At 45.0% G+C, this 21,587-nt stretch overlaps 1 protein-coding gene across 7 annotated transcripts in view; it reads right to left on the bottom strand.

The window, feature by feature from the left end:
• Nucleotides 1-21,587, bottom strand: part of CFAP36 (cilia and flagella associated protein 36) — a 133,706-nt gene that overhangs the window by 10,784 nt on the left and 101,335 nt on the right. For 6 of the 7 annotated variants that reach the window (XM_085896608.1, XM_085896607.1, XM_085896609.1 and 3 more), the window contains one exon: nucleotides 4,923-19,120. In XM_085896608.1, coding sequence (XP_085752734.1) covers nucleotides 19,034-19,120 — 87 coding nt within the window. In that variant the 3' untranslated portion in view covers nucleotides 4,923-19,033. Of the gene's footprint in view, nucleotides 1-4,922; nucleotides 19,121-21,587 lie in introns of those variants that run through there. The other variant, XM_085896610.1, reaches the window with a different exon arrangement.

Here is a 21,587-nt window from a genome sequence, read left to right as displayed (position 1 = left end):
TAATTAAGTGACCTGAGATATAAATCCTCTTCAAATTTCAAGTCAATCAGATGAAAATTGAGGATTTTAGAAATACCACCTTAGTAGTTGACCTTGGGCCAATGTTGACCTTTTGGTCTATGTTGACCTCAAAAATAATTGGCAAGTTTGCCGAGGCACCTTAAGCTTCCAGTGATGCCACCCTGCAGCACATAGAGTCAGAATTGGGAGGGAGCGGCATACAATAATTGATGAATTGCAGAATTGAAATGAATAAATAAGAATCATGAAATAATTTCTCAATCAATTGCCGAAGAGAATACCTAAACCACCACTGTTTAATCCGAATCTGTAACTTTTTGAAAATTAAGCAATCAATTGAAAAATTCATAATAAATCGATTAATCAATAAATCAAAAATACTCTTTCTAGGCAAATCACTTCCTCACTGTCATGTCCAAATGTCAGCTTCTTAGCTCAAAAGGTGCCCAAGATATTGCTTGCATGAGAAATAAAATATATAAGTAATTTAGAAATCGATAATAATTAAGTAATCGATCAATAAATCAGAAATACTCTATATCCAAAGCACTTGGTTACTGTCAAATCCAAATAAAAGCTTCCGAGTTCAAAAGGGGCCTGAGATATTGGCAGGATGAGAAATAACAGAAATAAGTAATTAATAAATCGATAATAATTAAGTAATTAATCAATTAATCAAAAATACTCTATAGCCAAAGTACATATTCATTTTTGTCCCCTAATTTCATCTTCCTAGCTCAAATGATGGCTGAGATATCGCCCAGACAAACAAACAAGAAATTCAAAAATCACTCATAGATTGACAACTTGGCGAAACGGAATGGAACTCCGAAGAGAACATACCTCCGCCAGGCTGAATAGTTTATATTTTGTGTGCCACTGATAGGTCAGATCTGAATCCGGACCTTAACCAAAATCGAATCGGCTTGTTCTTGTCACCGAACCAACACATCCAGCTGGTATTGTCATAACTCATCCACAACTTTTAGAGATAACATGCTGTTTATAGTTTTTGGCCCTATCTCTCAATGGTGAAGAATCAGTTAAAAATTCAATAATTCTTATATCCTGAGCTGGATTCGAATCTTCACCAAAATAGAATCAATTGTTCTTTGTGGCACTCCCAACCTGTCCACCAAGATTCGTGTGAATCCATCCATAACCTTTTGAGATCTTGTGCCGGATATTGTTTTTGGTCCTATCTCTCAATGGTGAAGAATTATTTTTAAAATTCTCAGATCTGGATCTCGATTGGGATATTCACCAAGATTTAGTGTTGCCATACTTGGCCGGTCACTGACACACACAAAAGAATTCAAAACAATTGCTTGAAAACAGTGGCCAAAAATTATGTGACAAACAGACAAACAAGCAGAGACAAACGCTACAGAACATACATGGGAAAATTTTTTTCGCCAACTAACGAACAAGAAAACAAGCAGTCATAGACTGATTCTTACGAAATCGTCAACTTGACCTCTGACCTTGTCTAATAAAAGCTGTCTCTAGAGAAGGTAGCGAAGCAAACCAGAAGTTTCTACGATGATTCTGTACCAAACCATCAAAAATCGCAACGTCGACCGAAGCAAAAATCTCCATTTCTCCATGCAATTATTTAATATTATTTTATCAAAGTCACAAAACCGAAATATTCGGCCATCCACCAACAATCTTTCCATAATCCGACGGCTTAGCGAGTCAGGCATACGACGATAACCTTTATTGGGATAAAAAATTACTTTTAAAACACCATCTTTATCGAAAACACCGTCAGCGCGCACACGGAAAACCTTTACGTGATCAACGACGCCTCTGCTCGAGCGCGCTGCACCACGTGACGACCCGTGACGCGGCAAGTGAAATATTTTTTATACAATCTTAAAACGTCTCCAAAACATCCGATTTTTACCAGCATTTCGACAACCGAGGTTTAAGCATCCTAAGCGATCGCAAAAACCGAAGAAAAATTAAAATCGAAGTTAAAACAAACTCGTAACGTCGACCGAAGCAAAAATACTCCATTTCTCCACATGAATTTACGGAATTATGTTTGACCTCACTGTGACCTTGACCTTTGACCGATTTTGACCAAAATCTAATCAGTGCTAGCCATCACCCTCCTGAATCACGTGGTGTAATTTGACATTGGTAGCTTCTTCCGTTCTCGAGTTATCGAGCCTACAAACAAACACACAAACACACACACAAACAAACAAACAAACAAGCAGTCATTGACTGGTACTTACAAAATCGTCAACTTGACCTCTGACCTTGTCTAATAAAAGCTGGCTCTGGAGAAGGTAGCGACGCAAACCAGAAGTTTCTATGATGATTCTGTACCAAACCATCAAAATCGAATGTTTTGGATGTTTGACCTCACTGTGACCTTGACGTTTGACCGATTTTGACCAAAATCTAATCAGCACGAGCCATCACCCTCCTGAATCACGTGGTGTAATTTGACATTGGTAGCTTCTTCTGTTCTCGAGTTATCGGTACCAAACCATCAAAAATCGAATATTTGACCTCACTGTGACCTTGACCTTTGACCGATTTTGACCAAAATCTAATCAGCACTAGCCATCACCCTCTGAATCACGTGGTGTAATTTGACATTGGTAGCTCCTGCCGTTCTCGAGTTATCGTGCCTACAAACAAACAAACACACACATAAACAAACAAACACACAAACAGATGACGGAAGTCATCAATATACTTACGAAATCTTTAGATTTTGTAAATAACAAATAGAGTGAAAACTAAGTACTCCATTCCTTCAGCGCCCGGTGATGGCGTCATGCAGCGCCTGGATATGGAATTGGGAAGGAGCGGTGTGCAATACCTATTTTGCAAGACAACAACCCCTCCCCTCCCCCCCCCCCCCCCCGTCAACCTTCTTAGACACTGATTAAATAGTGTCAACAAACTTTGGTACATCACGGGTGATGAAGGCTGTGTTCAAGTTTCATCAAAATTGTGTGCAGGTTCAGAGAAGAAAGCAAATACATAAAGCAACCCTGTAAAACCACTTCGACCCCTTTTTTCTAATGCCGTGAAAAAAAACTTTGGAATATCACGGGTGATGAAGGCTGTGGTCAAGTTTCATCATGTGTGTACTTTCTGAGAAGAGAGCAAATACCCATTTTGGGGGGGGGGGGCAACAACCCCTTCCCCATAAACCTTCTCAGACTATGATTTCTTAAATAGCATCAACAAACTTTAGTACATCATGGGTGATGAAGGCTGTTGCCAAGTTTTATCGAAATTGTGTACAGGTTCGGAGAAGAAAGCAAATACATATTTTGGGGGAGGTGGGGGGCAACACCCCTTACACCACCTTAGACCCCGATTTCCGATATAGACCTTAGACCCCGATAATGTTGTGAACAAACTTTGGTACATCACGGTTGATGAAGGTTGTGCTCAAGTTTAATCGGAATTGCATGTGTAGTTTCTGAGAGGAAAGCCAATACCTATTTTGGGGGGGCCATAGACCAATTCGGGCCAGATTTTTTTAATGCCATGAACAAACTTTGGTACATACATGGTGCTAAAGGCTGTGGTGATGTTTTGTTGAAATAGTCTGTGTAGTTTCAGAGAAGAAGTTGCAAGTATTTGTGGACGGGCGACACGCCGTCCCACAAGCTCCCCGAAACTACGTTCCAGGTGAGTTAAAAATGAGGTGAAGATTGAGTTCGAGAACTTCCTCCCATCTCCTGAAACCTGCATATGGAGATAACAACCAACGGTCGGGATGGAGACAGAAAAATGCAAATGGCGTCTTTTGTCATCGAGCCAGCAAGCTGCGAGAAACAATTCGCATTTATTGCGACATCTAATGCAATTTACATGGCAGCGAGATGCTCCATTTGAAACTGTTTGTTCGATACACATGGAGCTCGTGTCCCCAATAAAAATTTATGTTGGTGTCAAAGCCAGTGACCAATTGCAAATTAATAGTAAGATTAGATGATCAGCCAATGGAAAAGATCCAATCTCTTGAATTCTAGGCCTCTACATCAGCAATCTCTCATGGGGCAACCACATTGTTAAGCTGGCTTTCAAAGCCAGCTATACACTAGGAATCTTTCAGTGTACCAAGCCATTCTTTGAAATATCAGAACTTCCCACAGCCAACAAGGCCTTTGGCGAAACTCAAAGGAGTATTGCTCTTTCCTATGGGTTGGCCCACCAGCATCACATCTGTCTTCCCTGGAATGCACAGAGTCTGCGGAATGTAAAACTTTTATCGTTTTTGGAATCTCCATTCATTTTGGCATGAAGCAGAAGTTCAGGGTGTTCCAAAAAGAACTGGACAACTTTAGTTGTTAATATATTTGGGACCACAAATGATACAATACCCATTATTTTATACTTGCAAATACAGTCCGTCATTTCGCTGACAGGGATATTAAGGGTGGGGGGGGGAGAAAGAGGGAGGGAGAGAGAGAGAAGAGGGAGGGAGAGAGAGAGGGGGGATGGAGGGGAGGCAGGGAAGGTAAGAGGAGGGAGGGAAGCTTGGAGGGGATAAGACTGAGGAAAGTGGGGGAAGGTGGAGAGGGCGACGGAAGGTGGAGAGGAGAGGGAGGGGGAAGAGAGAAGGGAGGGAGGGGGAAGAGAGAAGGGAGGGAGGGGGAAGAGAGAAGGGAGGGAGGGGAAGAGAGAAGGGAGGGAGGGGGAAGAGAGAAGGGAGGAGGGGGGAAGAGAGAAGGGAGGGGGGGAAGAAGGGAGGGGGGAAGAGAGAAAGGTGAGGGGAGGAGGGTGGGGTTAGCCAAGAGAATGATATGATGCTTCAGGCAATGCGTTCTTGCACTCCAAAACTTGAAAAGTTGCATTTATGTTTTTACCAAAAATTGTGCTGAAAAGTAACTTAAAATCCATACCCACACTACAACGACCAATTTTCAGTTCGTCATTTATTTGTTAAATTCTCAAAGCTAGCAAGTCGGCAATGATACAACATTTTCATGAATTCAGCAATGATATTACTTTTTACAAGGTTTTTAAAGTCAGCATTAAACGAAATCGCTCAAATTCAAGTTCATTGCTGTGATTGTAATCCACAGAAATATATTTCTCAACGTTTTCGGGCGAGAAGTTACGTTCCTTCACTAGTTGTTTTAACATCGAAAAAGAGCGTTCAACACTCACCGAAGTAACTTGATACTTTTGCAACTTTGCGTACAAACTTGGTGGAATGTCATCACGTGCCAGATCCATGATCTGCTTTATGTCCTTTGTTCTGCTCCACACGCCTCTCCAAATAAGACGCTATCCCACATGGATCACTGCCGAAGCTGAGCGATTTCAGATCGTGGAAAGCATCAGATATCATATACATAGAATTTCACATTTAATAACCAGCTCAATCAGGCACTTGGAGTCACGATCGATACTGAGCAAGTCCTTCGCCAAATGTTCTGATGCTATAGCTTCCTTCACTCTGGTAACAAGCAAACTATCACCTTAAAATTCCCCCAACGATTCTCTTGACTTCGAGCAAATTGTCAGCAGAGTAGAAAGCTGCATTTGATTTAACCAGCTTTAGTCCTGCGGAAATGTGAAAAAGCATGTTGTGGCGTCATTATGAAGTTTTTTGGTTGATACATTATCTCTGAGCTATCCTGAATCAGAATCAGCCGGGTGCCAGACTCGCACCCTTGAGGATTTTTTTTAGAGGCGAAAAACAAAATGGCCACCACCGACTTTCGATAAATTCTGTTTTGGGCTATATCTTCACTTCTAATGCACTTACAAACACAATTTTGGTGTCTACTACCATGTTTTCATGGTCAAGGAATCTGATAATGATAAAATTGAAGGTGTATATATAAGACCTGTCTCATATTTTCAAGATGGCCACCATTTTAGTATGAAAAATGGCTATTTTGCAGTTCCACTGATCACTTCGAGTAAGAAATTGAATTTGATGAACCCTCAAATATTAATACTACGTAAAATAATATTCAATAATATATATATATATATATATATATACATATATATATATATATATATATATATATACATACCAAGTTGTATAACACCAGGGGGTTGACTCAGCCTGTCATCCTCCCGCGGACGGCGAAATGAGTACCAGTGTACTGGGCCCGGTGTATGCCCCGGTTAGAATAGGTGTACCATATCCCTATGTGTCGTAAGAGGCGACCAGGGTTGCGTCAGGAAGGGCATCCGGCGTAAAAACCTATGCCAAATCATTATGCGGACAACAAAACGATTTCCATACCAGATCGGTCGAGGCCCGGGTTACCAACGACCGCCACCGGTACCGGTGGTCAGCAGGGAACCAGTGGAAATTGTGCTACTGCTGGGCGAAGGAGGAGAAGGAGACGGGGAAGGCGAGTCCGGAGGCAGTGGGAGAGGGGGAAGGGTAGAAGAGTGGAGGTGAGAGTTGGAACTCTGAATGTTGGGACGATGACTGGCAAAGGGTGAGAGTTGGCTGATATGATGGAGAGAAGAAAGCTGGACATACTGTGTGTACAAGAGAGAAAGTGGATGGGGACTAAGGCTAGGAGCATTGGAGGTGGTTTCAAACTGTTCTACCATGGTGTGGATGGGAGGAGAAATGGTGTCAGGGTAATCCTGAAGGAAGATTATGTCAAGAGGGTATTGGAGGGGAGGAGAGTGTCTGACCGAGTGATGAGTGTGAAGTTGGAAATTAAAGGAGTGATGATGAATGTCATCAGTGCATATGCCCCACATATGGGGTGTGAGATGGAATATAAAGAATATTTCTGGAGTGAGTTAGATGAAGTGGTGGAGAGTGTATCCAAGGATGAAAGAGTGGTGATTGGAGCAGATTTCAATGGGCATGTTGGGGAAGGGAATAAAGAGGATGAGGAGGTGATGGGTAGGTACGGTCTCAATAAGAGAAATGTGGAAGGGCAATTGGTGGGAGAGTTTGCAAAAAGAATGGAAATGGCAGTGGTAAATACGTATTTCAAGAAGAAGGAGGAACACAGGGTGATGTACACGAGTGGAGGAAAGTGCACACAGGTGGATTACATCTTAAGCAGGAGATGCAACCTGAAAGAGATTAGAGACTGTAAGGTAGTGGCAGGGGAGAGTGTAGCTCGACAGCACCGATTGGTGGTCTGTAGGATGATTTTGGAGGTGAGGTTGAGGAAGAGAGTGAGGGCTGAACCAAGGACCAGATGGTGGAAGCTGAAGGAGGAAGACTGTTGCGTGGAATTTAGGGAGGGGGCGAGACAGGTGTTGGATAGTGGTAAAGATGGGTGTGATGATTGGGCAACTACAGCAGAAGTGGTGAGGGAGATAGCTAGGAAGGTACTTGGTGTGACATCTGGACAGAGGAAGGAAGATAAGCAGACTTGGTGGTGGAACGAGGAAGTACAGGAAAGTATAAGGAAGAAGGGGTTAGCGAAAAAGAGTGGGATAGTCAGAGAGACGAAGAAAGTAGGCAGGAGTACAAGGAGTGGCGGCGAAAGGCAAAGAGAGAGGTGGCAATGGCTAAGAAAAAGGCATATGACGAGCTGTATGAGAAGTTGGATACAAAAGAAGGGGAAAAGGATTTATACCGATTGGCAAGACAGAGGGACCGAGCTGGGAAGGATGTGCTGCAGGTTAGGGTGAGAAAGGACGTAAATGGGAATGTGCGGACGAGCGAGGAGAGTGTGTTGAGAAGGTGGATGGAGTACTTTGAGGAGCTGATGAATGAAGAAATTGAGAGAGATAGAAGGTTGGAAGAGGTGGAGATAGTGAATCAGGAAGTGGGGTGGATCAGTCAGGATGAAGTGAGGACTGCTATGAAGAGGATGAAAAGTGGAAGGGCGGTTGGCCCAGATGACATACCAGTGGAGGCATGGAATTGCTTCGGTGAGATTGCAGTGGGGTTGTTAACCAGATTGTTTAATAAAATCTTGGAAAGTGAGAGGATGCCGGAGGAGTGGAGATTAAGTGTACTGGTTCCGATTTTCAAGAACAAGGGTGATGTGCAGAGCTGTGGAAATTACAGAGGGATAAAGTTGTTAAGCCACACCATGAAGTTGTGGGAAAGAGTAGTGGAAGCTGGGTTGAGAAGAGAGGTGACGATTTGTGAGCAGCAATATGGGTTTATGCCAGGAAAGAGCACCACTGATGCGATGTTTGCTTTGAGAATGTTGATGGAGAAGTATAGGGAAGGCCAGAAGGAGTTACATTGTGTGTTTTTGGATTTAGAGAAAGCTTATGATAGGGTGCCAAGAGAGGAGTTGTGGCATTGTTTGAGGAAGTCGGGAGTGGTGGAGAAGTATGTGAGGATTGTGCAGGATATGTATGAGGACAGTGTGACAGTGGTGAGGTGCGCGGTAAAAGTGGGATTGCACCAAGGATAGACTCTGAGCCCTTTCCTGTTTGCAATGGTGATGGACGAGATCAGACTGGAGTCTCCATGGACTATGATGTTCGCGGATGACATCATGATCTGTAGGGAGAGTAGGGAGCAGGCTGAGGCGAGCCTTGAGAGGTGGAGGTATGCACTGGAGAGAAGGGGAATGATAGTCAGTAGGAGTAATACGGAGTACATGTGCGTAAATGAGGGAGGGTGGTGGTATGGTGTGGTTGCAAGGAGTTGAGGTGGGGAAGGTGGATGGGTTTAAATACTTGGGATCAACTGTCCAAAGTAACAGAGAGTGTGGGAGAAAAGTGAAAAAGAGAGTGCAGGCAGGATGGAGTGGGTGGAGAAGAGTTGCAGGAGTGATTTGTGACAGAAGGGTAGCTGCAAGAGTTAAGGGGAAAGTACATAAGACGGTAGTGAGACCAGCTATGTTGTATGGTTTGGAGGCAGTGGCGCTAACAAAAAGACAGGAAGCGGAGCTGGAGGCGACAGAGCTAAAGATGCTGCGATTCTCGTTGGGAGTGACAAGGATGGACAGGATAAGGAATGAGTATATTAGAGGGACTGCGCAGGTAGGACGGTTTGGAGACAAAGTGAGAGAGGCGAGATTGAGATGGTTTGGACGTGTGCACAGCAGGGAAGTGGAGTATATCGGGAGAAGGATGCTGAGGATGGAGCCGCCAGGCAGGAGGAGAAGAGGAAGGCCAAATAAGAGATTCATGGATGCGGTGAGGGCGGACATGTGGGTAGTTGAAGTGTCAATGGAAGATGTGGAGGATAGAGCGAAATGGAGACGGTTGATCCGCTGTGGAGACCCCTAACGGGAGCAGCCGAAAGAAGAAGAAGAAGAAGTACAGTAATAGTCAATGACAGCTGAAGTAACTTACTTGCAATGATCAATGAAATGATGATTATATTGGAATACGATTTTTGCACAAATATATCCGGATACATGTGGATACATGTGGATGACTTTGGGTTATGTCTTCAAGTAAGTATGTACAATTGTACATGTATATGATTTTGAAATTACCTTTTATTTTTAGGCAAACAAATATTAACTTTGTTAAGGATGCAATGTTCTGCATTATGTTCAATCTTCGTCATCGTGATTAGCAGCTACTGCCCTTGTCTGTTCGTTAGAACAGTCTGATCCAGCATTACAACTGCAAAACATCGAACATGACATCTGTGCTGCCACACAACCACACCTCCCGGTGGAACATGGACGGCTGGTGGAGCATCCACACTTGATCAGCTGCAGAATGGTGACTGGTGCAGCAGACACATCAGGTGGAAGTGTGGTTGGACACAACGTCGTACCATCCTCACCTTCTTGCCATCCATACTTGATGGGATCCAAGTTCGGAGGGTCTGACTGAGTGGCCGATTTCCATATAATGACTTGATGATGAGCGCGATGTACATGTTGAACAAAAGCATCATGCGATGGGGGCAACGACTTCAATTTCGGAACAGAGGTAATCTTGGAGTTGGCCATCTTAGACTTCCATATCTGATACCGGTGTGTGGACATATCACCTTCGACTTTGGAACCATAACAGGCAGCAATGAAGGTAGTTTCCTCAGATATCATCTTTTCCTCATCTGCTTCCAGCTGACCAAGTAAGGTGGGATGATGTCCACCCATTAGTACCTTCTGCGCTGTGGCCTTTCCAATGCCAAACAAATACGACACAGTATCACATCCGGTCAGAACATGTGCAGCAGGCAGATATTTGGCGATGCTTTTGTGTTTCAGTGCTGTTTGGCGAATGTCTACGCTCGCCCTCCCAGCACACGGACTCTCCATGCTGATATCCACAGTCATCTTTTATTCGAGGTAGAAATGAATCAACAGGACAAAGACATCTGTATCGTCGCAGACCACTTTGATGTGTGAGTCACCACTGACAACTGACACAATTCTAAGTGATGGATGATGATGACATCTGCTTCTTCATGGTGTGTTTTCAGATCCTATCTCTGGAGAGTGGAATTGTTCCATACTTGTACTGGTGTAGGATCTTTTCCGGTGATCACCAGTTTGGTCTGGTTGTCCACAATGTGGGTCATCAGATACTGACAGATCAAATCGATCAGTTTAGTTGTACTTTGTTGTAGGCTACATTAAGGACCACTTTTTGCGCTGGAAGTGTTGTATGTAAGTTGAGTTGATGTTTTTGACTTGAATCATGACATGCGCGACTGGATCTCGTCATTTGTTTCGTGCTGATTTTGATGTCCCTGTCAAAAATCAGGTATACGTCACAACACTCCAGGTGGTATTTGATGGTTCCCATGAAGTTTATCACATAATCCTCAACTGTACCATTTGTGGGCCAATGTACAGTCCATAACATGGTGCATCCATCGATGATGACAGCATCTGGAACACCTTGGATTCGACTTGATTGCTCAACTTGGAGTTTCGTCTTCAGGATTGCTTTCGACTGAGCCCGCATTGCACCGCTCTCATCAAACAAGGAGGCTGGGACAGGGGACCGGTCGTAAGAGAGGACATCCTTGATATCAATATCCCTGTATTGTTGGAGGCATATGACTCGGGTGGAGATCAATTCGGTATCATATACTGGCCTTCCATCCAGCTTGATGCTCTTTTTGGTCGAAGTCATCAGGGTCACTTTCTTGGTTGGTGTCTTGTTGAAGCTTGTTGGCCATCCAGATTCAAATTCTGCCATCTGTTGTCGTCCAATCTTGAGAGAATCATCAACGTTTACCTTGTCTGCTACATGAAACACAGCAGTAGACACCAAAATCGTGTGTGTAAGTGCATTAGAAGTGAAGATATAGCCCAAAACAGAATTTATCGAAAGTCGGTGGTGGCCATTTTGTTTTTTGCCTCTAAAAAAATTCCTCAAGTGTGCGAGTCTAGCACCCGGCTGATTCTGATTCAGGATAGCTCAGAGATGATGAATCAACCAAAAACTTCACAATGACGCTAAAGCATGCTTTGCCCTGAAATGGCTGTTTGGCATCTGGACTACTCGTCCAGCGGGTTACGATGGGTTGAGGTGGGTATCCAATTGCAGCAAACAACTCCTTACGGTCTTTGTTCTTGACGACAGCACTCTTGACCCTGGCGATGAGATTATCGACGTCAGAGAAGTGAGCTCAAACCTTTTTGGTGCAGTTATGAAGCAGATGTACAGTACGTGACATGGAATAGTCACGGGTAGATTTGCTTGATGAGGCGTCCATCAGCAGCCATGTAGCGCGCAGCGTCACTCAAGAGTTGAACAAAATTCGACTGATAGGTCGAATCCACTGCATGTATTACTGTCTGTGAGTTGACTAATCTGGAAACTGCTTGCAGTGTAGCAGGAAAGTCTTTTCTGGTGATTCGACATTGCCCACGAGAGTGTTAATGTACTTTGCGCCTGCCACCTCTGCTTCATCGATGGCCATATAAATATGTTCTTCTCCGTGAGCAAGTTCTCCGCAATGTTTCTTTCTCTGCCATTGATGCAACTCACGATCGGCAACAGGACTCCGAAGGTGCATTGTCACCCATGAATTGGAATAGTGACTCCATCTCCAGATTATTGAGTTTGTAGAGAGGTATATCTGCTGAGAGAAAGCTCGTTACTACCTGATCAACAAGTTCTTGTCCCTTGCTCACTTTCTCAGCTCGCAGCAATGTCTGTCGAGGTTAATTTTCAGCATCCTTGGCTCCCGTGTCAGTGTGTTTTGTACTGTCGCAATGTTTCAGAACACTGAACCGTCATTCGTGGCACACGACTGCAGAACATAGCTTGCAGAACAAACTGTTCCCAGAAGTTACTACGAACTCAGTTGGGAATTCTGCTGCATAGGCTCGTACTTTTACAAGCCTGGTGTTGGCGCAGTGGTTAGGGCAGCGGCTTGGGATCCATTGGGATCCAAAAGGTCCCGAGTTCAAGCCCCGTTGGGCCACTGAATTAATACACCAGGGGGTTGACTCAGCCTGTCATCCTTCCGAGGTCGGTGAAATGAGTACCAGTATACTGGGCCGGTGTATACCCCGGTTAAAATAGGTGTACCATATCCCTGTGTCGTAAGAGACGACCAGGGTTGCGTCAGGAAGGGCATCCGGCGTAAAACATGTGCCAAATCACTATGCGGATCATACGGATGATCCGCTGTGGCGACCCCTAACGGGAGCAGGCGAAGGAAGAAGAAGAAGAAGGCTCGTACTTTTACAATGGAAGAAGCAGCTTCTTTGGGCATAATTAGCAAGTAAAGCTGACGTCCTTATAAGGGAGATTCAACTCGATATTTAAGTAAAAGGAGGTAAGATATAACAACTTGATAGAAAACAGGAACACCACAGCAACACATGAGAGGAAGTCAGCTCATTCAATGCACAGGTGATGCTCGAGCAAAATGTTCTTTTTATCACCACTTCACGCAGGCACGACGTCACATGGCCAAGCATTTAGTAGATTTAGCCACTCAAGTTTGATTTACGCCAGAAGTTGCGCTGACGAGGAAAAGTTGCAAAAAAGTTGCGCTTATAACTCCCTCCCACTGCATCACAATATCTTTGCGTTTCGCGACATGGGAATGGCGTGAAAAAAAGTTGCAAAAATTGCCCAAGTTATGCTTAATGACCGAAACACACACACACACACACACACACACACACACACACACACACACACACACACACACACACACACACACACACACACACACACACTTCAAAACCTGGGAGGACTCTGTTCCACCTTCTGAAACTTGCATATGGACATAACCAATAACACACACATGCATGCACAGTGCACACATACGTGGATATTTTAGAGACCTGGGGCAAGAGCATTTAAAACCCACGTTATCTACCTGGCAAAGGTCTGCCTGCATACATGCATGCTCGTATGTGCAGCAACCTTTGCACCTCTCCAGTCGGCTCACTCCTAATCTGATTCGTGCATGTTACATTCCCCTCAACAGAGGGCGGAGGGGTGGGAGAGAGAAAGAGAGGGGTCAGAGAGGCAGAGGAGAAAGAGAGGGAAATGGATTCCGGCAGATGAGACGCCCAGTTTAACGTATATCCGAGAGACGGGGCACACACATTGATGAATCAATCACCCTGCCTGTGAAACAACGGGTTGACAGTTTATAACTGGGTCAGAATTCAAACCCAGACTAGACAGCTTAGAGTGAGCATGTGTACGTCTCAGCTTTCCTGCTGCGATGTGGCAATTCATTGCTTCATAACAACTGAAGACATTTTTTACTCATTGTGATCACACAATTTATTTTGCCTTCCTACCTCCGGTATTGAATCACGGTATTGCCATTGAAGCTTGAAGACATGTGCCAAGAGGCTTCACCAAGCAATCCACAAAATGGTCGAAGAAACTTTTAAAAACAAATCGTTGAATTTTTATTCGTATTTATCTATGCCGAAGTGACGGGTAATATTGTTAAAAATCTGGCAGCCATTTGCACACAAACAGACAGCAGTCCCTAAGCTTAGTTATTTCGATAAGTATGTGTTTATAGTCAGGGTCCCGTCCTTCTGTAAAATGGGTTAATGACATGTGTGCGCTGTGGGTTATTTTATAGTCAGGTTTTATACATCCACAACAACAACAGCAACGGCACCATCCCTCACTCAACCCTGTCGCCATTGCCCACGTGTTTTTGGATGAAGGCGTGGACGGAGCCTCCATCACCTCAGATCGAGGCTCCGCTCCAAGGAAGGGCATGGGACGTTTCCTCCAGCCAATGAGCGAAGGGCGAGTATCGCACGCGCGCCCCAGCCAAGGGGAGGCCAGCGTGCCGAAAGCTACTACGGAGCCTCTTCGGAGGGTGGGCCTCCGAGACGCCTCGACACACCCCCCCGAAACGCACCGTCCAATCGGGAGGCGAGTGGCAAAGAGAAGAAATCGCTCCGACCTCAAGAGGTGCGGTGGAAAAAGACGAGGACTGCGAAAGTGGTGGTCATGGTTTGAGCGGTCTGCAGTCCTATGAGGGGCTCACAGTGGTGGTCGTGGTTCAAGCGGTCTGCGGTCATGGTGGTTTGGTCTCGATTGTGGGCTGTGGACTTTGGGTCGTGGGTTTGAGGCCCACCGTGGTGGTTTGGAGTCAGTGTGACCGCACGAGGCGGGAAGTTACCCCGGCCAGGCTCTGGTCTCCAGCTCGCCTTTCACTCCTGGGCTGAGGACCGAAAAGAGACCCACGGGGTCCATTTCTTTGTGTGTGTGTGTGTGTGTGTGTGTGTGTGTGTGTGTGTGTGTGTGTGTGTGTGTGTGTGTCGCCGCCCTGTAAGTAGAAACTGTAAAGTGCTTTTCGTTCCTTGTAAATGGTATTTCTTTTATTCGTGATAACTCTGCTCTCTGTGCTCCCCTGCCCCATTATAAATAAACCCCCGTGTTAAATGTTCCAGTTTGTTGTTCGTGTTTTCTTTCATTGGCCTAGCATGGTTCGGGCTTGAGAAATAGGAAGGCCGTTGGTGCCGTAAGTTGTCATTGGGACTGGCGCGGCTCTGGTAACTCCGCTCGGTTACGCCGGATCCGAGTTGGTACCTACGACTCGGTTTGGAGAGAGTCGGCCGAGGGTGTGATTTCCCTGGTAATTTGATGACGTGGGTACTTAGGTATATTTAAATTTGGCTATTGACCCTACCCCACGCCATCAAAGAATTGGCGATCACGGTCCTTTAAGTGGCCCGTCGACGCCGGAGTTATCCGGGGTGACGACCTTCCATTCCGGTGCTCGCTGGGAGACGGCCTAACTGCTCCATCTTGTGGTCGTCCTCGCCACCGAACCCCGGCCCACAACAATATAATGGAAGAATGCACGAAATGGAGAAACGCCGTGTAAAATAAAATTTCACATTTTCAGTGAACCAGGCACTGCCTGTTTCACCACAGAACAACACGTGGCCAACACATGCAAGTGACTCGTGAACTTTGTTCAAGTCAATTGATATATATAATTCAGTGACTGCGAATATTGTAAAGCGCTCGCCAAGTAGCTTAAGCACTCCAACAAAACAGTTGATAAGAAACAGCTTACTTGGTACGTGATTCGCAATTCGCAAACCGTCAAATAAAATATACACCTCCCAGAATTGCCCAAAATGTCAAATATGTCCGAATTCGACAAATGAACACTCTTTTTAGGAGTGTGAACTGCTGCTGCAGTGCCTATAGAATGCCTACACCCCCTTTCAAAATTTTCACCTTTTGTTGCTTTTAGAATTTACATTAACATCACTTTGGTTAATTTTATGGTTTTCATCAACGATATCGCCGACGCTCAGGAAAATCCTCTTTATCTCTTTGCTGATGACTCCACCCTCTGCCGTACCATCTGTCATCCCTCAGACCGGCAAGCAGCAACCTTTTCGCTCACTCCAGATCTGGGTAAAATCACAAACTAGTCCAACACGTGGAACATGTCTTTCAATCCGGACAAACCTCACATTCTCATTATGTCTCTCCGAAAAGACCGTTTGGCAACCCCCCCCCCTCCCCCCCATCCACTTACTCAACAATCCTCTGGAAGAAGTCCTTTCTTTCAAGCTTCTGGGTCTCACTATCTGCCATGATCTTTCCTGGGAAAGCCACATTTCCAACCTGGCCTCCAAAGCCAGTCGCCGACTGGGAATCCTCCGTCGTGCAAAGTTCTTCCTCGGCCCACCTGAGCTCCTGACCACATACACAGCTTTCGTCCGCAGCCTGATGCAGTAACGCTCTCCCCTCTGAGCTGGTGCTCCTGCCTCCCACCTTTCTCGGCTTCACGCTGCGGAAACCAAGGCATTTAGGATAATTGGAATCTCCCGCGATGAGGCTGAGTCTTTGGGCCTCTCACTCTCTCACCGCAGGCAGGTCGGTGGTCTTTCTGTCTTCTACCGTCTCCTCTCTGGTCTCGCCCCCCCCCTGCTATGTCTGCGATTTGTCCCCATCATATTTCCGCAGGGCGCTCAAGGTCCGCCAACAACCCCCTTCTGGTAAAACTACCAAAATCACGAATCACTGCTCACCTTCACTCTTTCATTCCTTTTTTTATCTCCTGCCTTTGGAATAAACTCCCTCACTATGTTCAATCCCATTCTTCCCCCCAGGCCTTCAAAACAGCTGTTTACCACCACCTCTTATCGTCCCCCATCCAAATCCTCAATCTTTTCTACCCTCGTTAATCCACCCCAAACCCAGCTCCTTCAAATTCCCTGTTTTCCTTCCTAAAAGTCCCTGTAATGTCCATCTTCTATTCCCCATGTTCCCCACCCCATCCCTCTCCCTTCCACAGATCTCCTAATGTCTCTGTTCCCCACTGTTTTGTCCTTCCCACTCCCACCCCTCTTGTCTCATGCCCCCCTTGCTGTGCGTTGTGTTTTAGCTCTCATACGAGCCTTGACAAGGTATACAAAACCCCCCTCCTCCCTCAAACATCCAATTTTCACTCATGCACTGCCTTGGAGTTCCCTTAATATGCATGCAAAGTTTCAAGCTGCTCGGTTTCATGGTTTTGGAGTTATGGAGGAGACACACACTGACACACACACTTATTGGTATAGATGATACAGAAACTCATGATGCTTTCTTTTCAGATCTGGTGGTTCTGCAGGAACTCAAACCAAATGACAGACCCAACCGCAAGACGTTTGCCTTGGCAATACTGTCGCATGGAGGAAGACGAAGATTACCTGGTGGACGATGAAGATTACCTGGAGGATGACGAAGATTACCTGATTGAGGTCATGTTCACAGATGAAGCTTGCTTTCATGTATTGGGGAAGGTCAACCGGCACAATGTGAATATCTGGGGCTCTGAAAATCCCCACGTGGTCATTGAAAATATACATGATAGTCCAAAGGTCAATTTGTGGCATGGCCTTCTCCATGACCGGTTGGTGGGTCCGTTTTTCTTTGCAAAGGATATAGTGACCTCAACAATTTCCATGAACATGTTGGAAGGATTCGCATTCCCGCAGATTGAAGACCTGCAGCCCGATATCATTTTTCAACAGGACGGCACTCCCTCTCATTGGGCCTTCATCGTTCGAGCCGTCCTGAATGAAAATTTTCCAGGTTGTTGAATTGGCTGAGATGGACCAACCACCTGACCCTACGATCACCAGACATAACCTCCCTTGATTTTTCTGTGGGGTTTGTCAAATATGTTGTCTACAACACCAAGGTGGCAAACCTGCAGGATCTTCATTCTCAGATCACAGCTGCATGCACACTGGTGCAAACATGTGGAGCCGAACATGGCAAGAACTTGTGTACCGCCTTGATGTCTTGCACGTGACAAACCAAGCTCACATTGAAGTGTATTGATGATGTGCACAAAACTTTATGAGTTTCTGTATCATATAAACCAAAGGGTAGCATCGTATCCTTTGTGGTTCCAAATATATTAACAACCAAAGTTGTCCAAGTCTTTTTGGAACACCCTGTACAAGGCCTGTTTCTCACATCATTGACAGGTTACTGGCCTCTGTATTTTACCATGTCTCCTTCTATCTAGCACCCTCTGCTCTCTCAGCCCTCCAATCCTCCACAGCAACTATATGAGGCACACGCTTTTCTGGGATCCCCTTCCTGGTTCACGTCACCAAGTCCAAGGTTACCACCCACCTTAACTCTTGTGCTCTTTATTTCTCGTATTTGTGGGCTGTGGTACTGCCTTCCTGGTTGCTGTTCAAATTCTTCCCTCCATGGCTTCAAGTATGTGGTGCACTTCCATCTTGTCATAACCTATGCCTACCCCCATTAACTCTACATCACCTAACCCAACCCTCCTATTTGCAGATTACTTTCCACGCCTCCTCTTTCCTTTTCGTTTACTCCATTGCGTATTATGCCCCACTGCCATTTTCCCCTTTGTCACCTCGCTCTTGCACGAGCCTCAATATCGAATAGAAAAATAAAATATAAAAACAAGTGGCTGCAATTGCTTTACATACATTCTGATGGCAAGCAGTCTGCTTTCATCCAGATTGTCTGTTCAACTTAAGCTGGAGAAGATGTTCATTGCCACACACAAAGATAATGTCACTTTTCCACTCGACTGTCATGGATAAATATCCATATTGTTGCCAACATGTACGAGAACCTAGACACAGATAATAGCATAAATACCCCAAAATCACTGTTTTTTGCTGAGATTTGCATTTTCTGAAGTGCATTACCTGCAGCACCATTCGGTGATTGAATGTTGCAGAAAACAATGTACACTTGGTATGTGAGATCATGACACTACTCACTATTGTCCACACTCTCAAATGCCAGGCCATGGAGGAGTCACACCTACAAATGTCATATGAGTACCCCATTACAAAGCACACTGCTGAACAACCTTGCTGCAAAAAACATCTATCACGACTGACAGTGTCAAAACAATACTCCACCAGAATTTGGGCTTTTATAAAGCTTGTTGGTGTGTAGTTTTCTCTAAAGCTTGTAGTTGGGTAATCTCGTAGACATCACAAACAAATTTCAGACAAAGTTGTGGTTTGTAGGGGAAACAGCACATATATTGTACAAGAGAAGATGCAATGTTCAGCAAGCACTATGCAGGCATTAGTTTGCACAATAGAATACTGGAACAAGTCATTTGGGGAGAAAATTAATCGAGTGGTTTGTTAAATGAATCTGCAAAGGCAGTGATGAACACCCACCAGCAGAGGGCACTTCATTTTTTGTGCACCACCTCTGCTTTCAGTTTCTCCGCCAGCTGTCTCCGCTTCTCTCTCTTATTCTTCTCAGTTTCAGAAAGTTGCTGCCAGAAACAAACACCCCAACATATGTCGATTTAGTGTTTTAAATAACACTCTTCAATGATGTGCTAAAATTTGCTTCCTCCACGAGGCTCGAATTTCTATTTTAAAAATCAGGACACATTTTGATCCCTGTTTTTTGGCACCTGTCTTCAACAAAATTAGTTCTAGATTATAAAAGAAATCGCTGTCTGACAGACACTGTCAACATTCAGTTTGGTTTTTCTTTGACTTGTGATTTTTAAAATCTTGCACAATTTTTACCTCCACCACCGAAGGAAGACAGAGGTTATGTTTTCATGCCTGTCTGTGTCTATTGTCAGGTCAGATCATATCTGTGACTTGCTACAAGTACCAAGTAAACATGTATTAATATTTTTCATGGTTGGGTTGTCAGTGACTAAACCATCTCCCCCACCAAGTTTCCAGGTGAGGAGGGTGTATGGATATGGACACCCAGCAGGACTAAAAACAAAACATATCAAAGGGTGCAGAAGCTCCTTGCGAGCCAACGGCCATCCATATCTAATGTCCAACTGTGTCTGCGGACATCCTCCTGTGGTTGGGTTACTTTATTTATTTCTTTTTTACAGACGTTGGTGGCAGAATTTGCACTCTGGCCACTGTAAAACCCTTCACTCCACAAACCATATGTGGTGCACAACTGTGTCTGCAGATGTCATTCTGCAGTTGAGCTACCCATTTCTAGGAGGTTGGTGGCAGGATTTTCACTGCGGCCACCGTAAAACACTTTATTCCACAACATACACAAAAACACAAATAAAACTCCAACAAGAACCATTTTCATGGGAGTACCTCCTGTGCAGCTGCCGTTCACAGGGCAACTCACCAGTTGACAGGACTGGGACAAAGCCTTCAGGACCCCCATTCTTTGATGATAAGAGGGAAGCAACGGGTCAACCCTGCTGGTTTGGGTTGAGGTGGTGTGTGCTGTGGTGGTACTGAGGTGTCATCCGACATACGGTGGTCTCCTCGGGTTAACCTGAGGCGGTTCCATCGGATGGGTGCCTGGAATGTCCTCACTCTAAGAGGATGATCATCTGTCTCTGCTGTCATCTGATCTCCAACATATGAACATGTGAATTGCAGCACTCTCTGAGGTTCAGACCCTGGATAGTGGAAATACTAATACTGGTCTGGTCGCTCTGATGGGTACCATTCTCAGGGGAGTTGCTGTAGTTGTATCCAACAAGCTGACTCCAATGTTAATTGAGGTAACACCAGTCAATGAGTATATTATGAGACTGAGGATTTGTCACTCTCTGGGTGTCATTTCCTTGGTCTCTGTATATGCTCCAAATGTGCTGAGTAATCTCACTGAGAAGGGGATATTCCATGCTGCACTCGAGTATGTGGTTGGTCGGTCCCAGGTGAGATACTCCTCTAGTCGTGGGAGATTTCAATGCATCAACTAGCACTGATAGGGATAGTTATGAGACATGTGTTTGTCCACAAGGGCCAGGCACCCGGAACGAGAATAGCACAAGTTCCTTGACTTCAAAATATGTCGTGACTGAGAGTGGCTGGTTCATGGTTTCAGCCGCCACAGGCAAATCGCTGGACTTGGTATTCCAATGCTGATTGTGTGGTAAAGGAGATTGACCATGTTCTCGCTGATGGTCGCTGGAGGTTGCTCCAGAATTGCAGGGTCTACCAGAGTGCTCAGTTCCTCAATATCAATCAAAGGCTTGTTGTAGCAACTTTGAAGCTGCAGCTCAAATCCATGAGAATGGTACCATCGCAGCTTGGCTGGATGTTGGGAAGCTCAACAAGTTCAAATAGCGAACATACCCTTGAGAGTTCACTCGTACAACTCTCAGGTAAGCGATAGCACGGATGATAGATAGTTTTGAAATTTGGTAAGATTTTCATCACATCAGAAAAATAAATCAAAACACCTCACAAGAGTGAGGCAAGTTTCATATCATCATTTGCGACTTAATTTTGCATTGGGCATCGCACAGCGCATTTAAAAAAAAAATTATGACAATTTTAAGAAAATAGGCCGAAAGGGCCGTTTCTCGGCCCAAAGGGCTGGAATCGCACTTTGGGCTCAGTAATACCTGCACATATGTGTCTCGTATTTGCCTGTCATTTTTCATCGAATTCTGTTCACGAATAATGGAGAAATAGACGTTCAAATGAATTGTACACATGAAAAGAGAGAATGTGAGCGGCGCTTTGACCCCGTGGGGTGGAAGACCCCATGGGGTAATAATGAAAGCGTAGCTGAGGAGTTTGTGAACAGGTTGAGTGAGGGTTGAAGAGATCCTGAAGGGGTGTTTGAGGGGATCCTGAAGAGTTGTGGAATGCCTTCAAGACCACCATTCTTGATGTTGCCGGTGGGTGTCTTGGAACCCACGCCAGGTGAAGAGGAACTTTGTCGCCCAAGGGACACTGTATATCATTGACTCGTGTCAAGGGGCCAGGCTTGATGGCAGAACTGAG

Source organism: Eptatretus burgeri, chromosome 9 (genome assembly GCF_056783735.1).
Source record: "Eptatretus burgeri isolate ZD-2024b chromosome 9, Ebu_testis_v1, whole genome shotgun sequence".
Classification (NCBI taxonomy): Eukaryota; Metazoa; Chordata; class Myxini; order Myxiniformes; family Myxinidae; genus Eptatretus; species Eptatretus burgeri.
Note: the sequence above shows the minus strand (reverse complement) of the source record. Positions and strands in the feature narration are given on the sequence as shown.